The 7,489-nt window shown below is 50.5% G+C and overlaps 3 protein-coding genes across 5 annotated transcripts; 1 reads left to right on the top strand and 2 right to left on the bottom strand.

The window, feature by feature from the left end:
* Positions 1 to 114: 114 nt before the first annotated feature.
* Positions 115 to 2,114, bottom strand: LOC108138425 (26S proteasome non-ATPase regulatory subunit 5). 3 transcript variants are annotated; one of them, XM_017260623.2, is made up of 3 exons: positions 837 to 2,114; positions 369 to 780; positions 115 to 309 (listed from the first exon to the last, which is right to left on the bottom strand). In XM_017260623.2, the coding sequence occupies exons 1-2, from the start codon at positions 1,973 to 1,975 to the stop codon at positions 411 to 413; spliced, it is 1,509 nt and encodes a 502-aa protein (XP_017116112.1). In that variant the 5' UTR covers positions 1,976 to 2,114; the 3' UTR covers positions 115 to 309; positions 369 to 410. The 3 variants fall into 3 exon arrangements, with proteins under 3 accessions (XP_017116112.1, XP_017116111.1, XP_017116110.1); XM_017260622.2 differs by having other exon boundaries at positions 115 to 296; XM_017260621.2 differs by having other exon boundaries at positions 115 to 780.
* A 295-nt stretch (positions 2,115 to 2,409) lies between these two features.
* LOC108138420 (brahma-associated protein of 60 kDa) lies at positions 2,410 to 4,524 on the top strand. The gene is made up of 3 exons (XM_017260616.2): positions 2,410 to 2,672; positions 2,757 to 4,046; positions 4,110 to 4,524. The coding sequence occupies exons 1-3, from the start codon at positions 2,565 to 2,567 to the stop codon at positions 4,263 to 4,265; spliced, it is 1,554 nt and encodes a 517-aa protein (XP_017116105.1). The 5' UTR covers positions 2,410 to 2,564; the 3' UTR covers positions 4,266 to 4,524.
* A 432-nt stretch (positions 4,525 to 4,956) lies between these two features.
* LOC108138419 (cleft lip and palate transmembrane protein 1-like protein) lies at positions 4,957 to 7,385 on the bottom strand. Its single transcript, XM_017260615.2, has 2 exons — positions 6,240 to 7,385; positions 4,957 to 6,017 (listed from the first exon to the last, which is right to left on the bottom strand). Exons 1-2 carry the CDS (start codon positions 7,143 to 7,145, stop codon positions 5,205 to 5,207), a joined length of 1,719 nt encoding a protein of 572 aa, XP_017116104.1. The 5' UTR covers positions 7,146 to 7,385; the 3' UTR covers positions 4,957 to 5,204.
* Positions 7,386 to 7,489: the final 104 nt, after the last annotated feature.

The raw sequence follows: 7,489 nt of genomic DNA, 5'->3' as shown, positions 1-7,489 counted from the left end.
ACAACACTTTTTCCATAAATTTAACTTTTTATTATGCTTAAGAGCAGTTTTATATTAGCAGTTCCCTAATTTTTTTTCTAGATAAAAACATTAGCTTGAGAAATTTGAAACCCCTGCCATTTCATAACGTTTATTTTGCCTCATTAAGAAATTCATGCTTGTTTACATAGTTACATAAATTTATATTTTACCAATCGATTTTAAGGCAAACCACTTAAAACAGTCCAAAAAATATTCTGATTTTTTGTTGCATCCGCATCAATCGACCTGCCCCATGAGGCATTGTTACATGTGATCTAATAATTAAATCTTATTGTAATTCTATAAATACATATTCAGATGTTAGTTGAATGCGTCGCTGTACATACGATTTGTAATCGGGAGGCGGTAAATGCTTGGCATTCCACCTTCTAGGCGTTGCCCTGCGGCTCGGTGGCTATATTGACGTTCGCCTGCAAGTAATATGGTCCCTCGTTCACATAGGCCGTAAAACGCACAGTTTCGGTGGGTGAAAACTCGGAGCTGATGGTCAGCATCTCCATGATCTCCCACTTGAGAAACTTGACGTCCTTGTGCAGATCCTTCTGACGCGAGAGCAGGAACTCCACAGCTCCGCCGGTGTTTCTCAAGGCCACAATGCCCCAGGCGTATTTGCAGATGGTTTTCAGCAGACCCAAGGCGGCCAACTGGAGGTCGGGAAACGGTGTGTTGATCAGTTCCATAATGAGATCGGCCTGTGCTCCCCCAGCGAAACTTTCGTACCAGGTCTTCAGGATGTCACTATCGAAAGAGGGAATTATCAGCAGAACAAATCTAGACTATGTAGTGCAACATACTTGATTTGCTTGGTAGGCGGAGCCTCCAGCGTATAAATCACATCCAGCGAGTTGAGCAACCGCACTTTGAGGGGCGCCGGCAGTGTCTTTGTGTATGAGCCGTACTTCTTAAAGGACTCCTCCACGGCGTGTTTGAATTGCTGGAACAGCAGCACCATGCCCTGCGGTGAACTGGCCAAATTAGCTAAAGTGTCCATTGCTGTGGGCAGACTGGTCAAATCCTCCGATTGCAACGCCTGGAACAAACAGTCCAGCATGTGCGGATAGCCCGTTATGATCTTTTCCGGCTGTACGGTGGCCACCTTGCCGAAAAACTTCATGATGCTGGGTATGAGAAGGCTGTCCAAGGGATTCTCGTCTATGCACTGCACCCGTGCGCTGATCACATCGAAAACGCGTCGGCGTTCCAAGTAGGACAGGCCATGGTTCTGCTCGGCCAAAGGCACTAGAATCTCCAGCACGCAGGCCTGCAGCAGGACATCTTCGTTGTCCAGCTCGCGGAGCGCCTCGTCCAAGATGAACTCGACGGCGCTGAGGGAAGCGGCATTGCTCTTGGCCAGGGAAACGGCCAGTTCGTAGGCGCGACAACGCACTTCTTCGACCTCCACCAGGAGTTCCACCAGCTTGGCATGCACGCCGGCATCGCTGAGGCGCTGGACGAGCACAATGGACAGAATATTGATGGCCGCAGAGCTGGCCACCGAGTTGCACTGCTTCAGCTCGTCCAGGATGAGGAGGAGTAGCTCGTTGTTGGGTAGCAAGTGCACATGGCCGGCGGTCAACTGGCGGCGCACCTCCCTGAGCACTCTGGCCAGCACTAGGGCGCGCAGTGCGGGATTGGAGTGGGCCAGACCGGGACCCAGCTGCCGGGGCAGATTCTCGTCGGCGGTGTCCAGCGGCAGCTGGTCCAGGCAGTGGCCCAGCAGCTCCAGGGCCACAGCCACGGCGGGATCTTTGTCGGAGTCCCCGGAAATTCTGGCACAGTCATACAATTCCGGCGTGCTCATTAGCCGTCCGATGATATGGCGCGGAAGAGCCGCATCCTTGGCAATCGCCGTGTTCATTCTGGTCAGCGCCTCAAGGCGTTGCGGCCCAGATTCCAGAGCCATAAGACTGGCAACCCACAAACTCTCCTCCATTTCTTGTCTTCCGGCTTCTTTATGAAATTAAATCAAAGGTCGGTTGTTTGTTTCCTGCGTGTTAAGTTAACTTCTTCCGCAAGGATGTGAGAAGACTATTTGTTTTTAAATGACAATTGTCTTTTATGTTTAGTGTGGCTGTCGCTTAAGTTCTACATATTCCTAACCAACTGTGCTCTGGTTACACTGTTTTGTAAATCAAGTCTCTTATTATTCAATTTGTTTAAATATTTTTAATATTTAGCCGGTTGTATTATAAGACAGAATTTTTTTTCTGAAGTAATAAATGGCTTTTAACATAAACATTTGCAATTACCTTTTTGTGAAAATAAATGTTTGCAAAAAGTGTTTGCCGCTAATGCTGCAGCCCTGGCAGACGTATCGAAAAACTATCGCTCAGCCGAACAGCTCTAGTGTTAGTGTAGCCCTGTTTTGACGCCATTTTACAGGCGAAATTGTGTGTGTGTGACGCGTTGTTGTAAACCCAGCAAAAATCCAGAAATTTTTCTTTTGCTGTAAAAAGCTAGTGTTTACGGCCGGAAAAGAGAAGTAGAAGCAGAAGCTTGAGGAGGAGGAGCACTTAGTGAAGATGTCGCAACGCTTTGCACCTGGCCAAGCGCCGGTGCAGTCGCGCTACCAGCCGCCGCCGCCGTCGCCCGGCATGCGTCCCTATCCGCCGCCAGGCGCCACTTTTCCGGTGAGTTTTTCCCCCCTTCCTGGGCTTTTTCCCCCACCCCCTTTTCCAAACGTGGTTAATAATGTTCGTTCAATTTCCAAACAGCCGCGCGGCTTTCCCCTGCATCCGAACACCACACAACCGGTTCCGGGCACAACGAACGTGGCCGGAGTGCCGGGAGTTCCCGGAGTGCCCGGCGGCGTACCCGGGCCATCGTTGCTGCAGCGCGCCGCCCAACAGCCGGCCTTCCAGAGTAGCCTGCGCGGATCAGGTGCCGCCGGCGGAGGCGGTGGATCCGGCGGCGGGAGCAAGCGGTCCAACGAATCGCGCAGCTTGGGCGGCGGAGGCGGTGGCAAAGGCGATTTCGTTACGGCCAAGAAGAAAAAGAAGCTGGCGGACAAGATACTGCCGCAGAAAGTGCGCGATCTGGTGCCGGAGTCGCAGGCGTACATGGATCTGCTGACGTTCGAGCGGAAACTGGACGCCACCATTATGCGCAAGCGCCTGGACATCCAGGAGGCCCTCAAGCGGCCCATGAAGCAAAAGCGCAAGCTGCGCATCTTCATCTCGAACACATTCTATCCCAGCAAGGAGCCCTCGAACGATGGCGAAGAGGGAGCCGTAGCCTCGTGGGAACTGCGCGTGGAGGGCCGCCTGCTGGAGGATGGCAAGGGCGATCCCAACACCAAGATCAAGCGCAAGTTCTCGTCGTTCTTCAAGTCGCTCGTTATCGAGCTGGACAAGGAGCTGTACGGGCCGGACAACCATCTGGTCGAGTGGCATCGCACCCACACCACCCAGGAGACGGACGGATTCCAGGTGAAGCGGCCCGGAGACCGCAATGTGCGCTGCACCATCCTCCTGCTGCTCGACTACCAGCCGCTGCAGTTCAAGCTGGACCCGCGACTCGCCAGGTTGCTGGGCGTGCACACGCAGACCCGGCCGGTGATCATTTCCGCCCTCTGGCAGTACATCAAGACGCACAAGCTGCAGGATGCCCACGAGCGGGAGTACATTAACTGTGACAAGTATCTGGAGCAGATATTCAGCTGCCAGCGCATGAAGTTCGCCGAGATACCGCAACGCCTCAATCCGCTGCTGCATCCACCCGATCCGATTGTCATCAATCACTTCATTGAGAGCGGCGCCGAAAACAAGCAGACCGCCTGCTACGACATCGATGTGGAGGTGGACGACACGCTCAAGAACCAGATGAATAGTTTCCTCATGAGCACCGCCAGCCAGCAGGAGATCCAGGGGCTGGACACCAAGATCCACGAGACGGTGGACACCATCAACCAGATGAAGACGAACAGGGAGTTCTTTCTGAGCTTCGCCAAGGATCCGCAGATGTTTATCCATCGCTGGATCATCAGTCAGACAAGGGATTTGAAGGTAAGTGTGTGTCGCTCTCTTTGGATTATGCAAATTCTCTAAACTCCCGCTTCCTTTTAACAGCTGATGACAGATGTGGTGGGCAATCCGGAGGAGGAGCGGCGGGCCGAGTTCTACTACCAGCCATGGACGCACGAGGCCGTCTCGCGCTACTTCTTCACCAAGGTCAACCAGAAGCGGGCCGAATTGGAGCAGGCGCTGGGCATACGCAACGGTTAGGCCAATGCGATTCGTCGATCTCCTCCAGCAGCCAATTTCTGGAAGCAACGCCAACCAGCATCCGTAATCCGTGCGCACGGCAAACTCTTTTTCCTTCGCCAGTTTAGTTTAAGCTTAAGGTATATCCCTTTTTTTTCGACAAGCTGAACTCCAACCCTACCCTTTCCATAACCCAAATCCTACATCCACAGCAAACACACATCCAGAACAAATATTGGACTTAACAGTAAGCTAATAAAACGGCATACAAATATAAAAACCGATCTTTGAAATTCGAAGCTTTTGGTATTTGTTTTTTTTTTTAGAGAAATCTTTTTCCCTTTAAGTTATTCCCCAAAAAACACGAGCAAATTTATTTGTTACACCTGCAATTACATTTTTAAAATATGTGATTTTATTTATGCAGCCCTCTGGTGCTGATGTGTTTTTTTTAAATTTTATAAAATGCGTTTTGTCTTGTTTACTATATAGTTTCGATTAGGATCACTTGTTGGCCGTCTATCTGAATTCCTGTTAACTGATTGTTTCTAAAAACCTTCTGATCTACGTTGGGTATATTTATTGTTTGGTGCAACTTTTGGCTATTTAAGCTGTCTAACAATATAAAACAAATTAGACCAGCATTTAAGTCATTACACCTTTTTTCTTAGATTACACTTTAAAAATACGTGATTCTATAATTTTGCAACCATTTTTTAAAATGCATTTTCTGTTTAATAGCCATTTTCATTTGGGATCAGTTTGGGATCCATATGATAACTTCTATTTAAACACATATTTTCAATAGTGGACTCTACAACAAAGGGTTTATATATCACTACTAAACTAAAGACGGAGTCGGATTACATTAAAATGCGATGTGGACTACAGCTCAGGCTAGACCTTAAGCTATAGACGGAATGTGCAATTCTTACTTCTCTTTTGCTTCACGATGTGGGATCAATTGCGCTTCTTGCGACTGGCCGCAGTGGAGGTGGAGGCGGCGGCGGATGGGGCGTTGGCAGTATCCGGAGTTTCGTCGATGGCCAGGCCCGTGTCCAGGCGACTCTTGTCCACGGGATAGAGCCAGCGCTGGTACAGGTAGATGATGAACACAATGTCGTCGCGCAGACAGGCCACCCGGTGGGCCGTGGGCATGGTGATGATGAAGGCGAAAAAGTCGTCGATGAAGGTGTTGAATGCCTTGTACATAAATGCGCGCCACGGCAAGGCGGCCACAGACTTCAGTTTGTAGTTGACGAAGAGTTGCGGCAACATGAACAGGAAGCCGAAGGCGTAGACCCCATTGACCAGCGAGTTGAGGGTCCACGAGTACCAGGATCGATGCGGCTGATAGAGCAGCGAGTATATCGCTCCGCCCAGGCAAAGCGGATACAGCAGGTAGCTCAGATACCGCATGCCCTGTCTGTCGAACTGGTCCGTCTGCTCCTCCTCCTGCGCCAGCTGACCCTTCTGCTGCCCATCCGTCTGCTTTCCATTATGCCGGTCCACTTGCTCCAGCTTGCGACGGATCAGTCCGCTGAAGCTCAGCTCCAGGCGCAGTATCTTCTTGCACTTCCACAGCTCGATCAGCGTGCCCAGAGCGACGGGCACAAGCACCAAATACGAGGTGTTCTCATCCAGCAGATACAGAAAGATCACAATCTGTGAGAACGCCCGCCACATGGTGGTGCGGGTGGAGAGGCCCTCGTACGATCGTTTTTTACGCCAAAAGGCCACGTCGTTCTTAAAGCTTAGGAAGTCGAACAGCATCTGTGTGGAGGGAGAAGCTAAATTAGTTATAATATTGGAGTATTAGTATTAGCTAGTAAATTAACATTGAATTGTAAAGCAAAAATCTTTCGTATTTTTTTTTCTTCCTATTTTTACTGTAAAAGACTGTATATAAATAAATTAAAAAAAAATATCTTCAAAATGGTTCTATTTAATTAATTTTAAAAACTGAAAGCTTGTGATTTGCCAACCAGTACTCACATGGATGCTGGATACAAAGATGGTGCCGCACAGCAGGTAGACATTGGTGTCCGAGAAGATTCCCTTGACCTCGTCGATGTCCTTGGTGGCGAAACCGACGGTGCGCAGGGCTTGGGTGGCGTGCTCCATGAGCAGCATCAGCCGGAGCTTGCCCACGCCCACGGGCTTGTAGTGGAAGCTGAAGGTGTACTCGGTGGTATTGCGGGTGACGGGCACCAGGTCCTTCAGTCGTGTGTTGAATGTGTCGGTCTGTAGGATGGGCAGGATCTGTTGCATGCGATTGACGCGTATCAGAGGGGCCATTTCCGGTGGGACATCCGCTTGGGAGACGGAGAACAGATCGGTGAGCAGGGTCACATAAACATTCGACCGGATGTGGGTGCTGGGACGTCCGGAGGCGGCGGACGCTCTTTTTCCCCCCTTCTCCTTGACAGAAGCAGCAGCTGCTCCTGCTCCTTTTTCTTGCTCCCCCAGCAGATTGAAGGCCTCCGCTCGCGGCACCACGTAATCCGTAAGACTAAGAGTGTGCACGACGGTGGGTCCGTCTCTTCGCAGGCTGCGCCACTCCAGCGGCTCACCCTCCAGGGCCAAAACGACATGGAAGTACAGGGAGCCATTGCGTCGTGTCTTGAGCGGCACCTCCAGTTCGAAGTCGTGCTCGAAGCTCTGATCGTAGTCGAATCGCTTGGCCTTGTACAAGTCCCGCACCTCGGAGGCAATGGGATTCCGGCTGAGAGAGGAGAACAGGGCCAGCTGGAGTCTTGGCCGGTCCGCCAGGAAGGACGTGTAGCAGGGCACCCCGCTGCACTGCAACGTTGTGAAGAGCTGCGACATCTGGTAGATGGAGTGGCCGATGTACGCCAGGAATGCCACGCCCAGCAGCGTCGAGATCGAGGGCAGGGCCATCTCCGTTCCGGTTCCGCTTAAGCTTACGCTTACAAACTTTTGTTGCTGGGTGGGGGTGGTTGTGGGCCGAAGTCACGGAAGCTGTGAGATATATATCGATAGGTCTTCGAACCGGTATCGGTATACCGGCTGTAATTGGCAATTTAATAAAATATTTTCTAAATACTTCTTTCCTTTTAACTTAATTAATTTATTTATTTCCCAGTGACCCTCCACCTAGAGCCGGCAAAATAGGGATGGGTTGCCACTATCGATAGCACCGATTGTACGATCATTATCGATTTCGATACAACAGTGTTGGTAAGGGTATTTGGTACCAAAATTGGAAAAAATATATGCAGGAA

Source organism: Drosophila elegans, unplaced genomic scaffold (assembly GCF_018152505.1).
Source record: "Drosophila elegans isolate 14027-0461.03 unplaced genomic scaffold, ASM1815250v1 contig_149, whole genome shotgun sequence".
Lineage (NCBI taxonomy): Eukaryota > Metazoa > Arthropoda > Insecta > Diptera > Drosophilidae > Drosophila > Drosophila elegans.
The sequence above is the reverse complement of the archived record's forward strand: the minus strand, read 5'-3'. Positions and strand labels throughout refer to the sequence as shown.

Excerpts from the sequence above, each read along its gene's own strand:
- LOC108138425 (XM_017260621.2), bottom strand. The coding sequence starts at position 1,975 with ATGGAGGAGAGTTTGTGGGTTGCCAGTCTTATGGCTCTGGAATCTGGG. Across the intron at positions 781-836 it reads CCGCCTACCAAGCAAATCAA|TGACATCCTGAAGACCTGGT; the intron begins GTATGTTGCACT and ends CTCTTTCGATAG.
- LOC108138420 (XM_017260616.2), top strand. The coding sequence starts at position 2,565 with ATGTCGCAACGCTTTGCACCTGGCCAAGCGCCGGTGCAGTCGCGCTAC. Across the intron at positions 2,673-2,756 it reads CGCCAGGCGCCACTTTTCCG|CCGCGCGGCTTTCCCCTGCA; the intron begins GTGAGTTTTTCC and ends ATTTCCAAACAG. Across the intron at positions 4,047-4,109 it reads GTCAGACAAGGGATTTGAAG|CTGATGACAGATGTGGTGGG; the intron begins GTAAGTGTGTGT and ends TCCTTTTAACAG.
- LOC108138419 (XM_017260615.2), bottom strand. The coding sequence starts at position 7,145 with ATGGCCCTGCCCTCGATCTCGACGCTGCTGGGCGTGGCATTCCTGGCG. Across the intron at positions 6,018-6,239 it reads TCTTTGTATCCAGCATCCAT|ATGCTGTTCGACTTCCTAAG; the intron begins GTGAGTACTGGT and ends CCCTCCACACAG.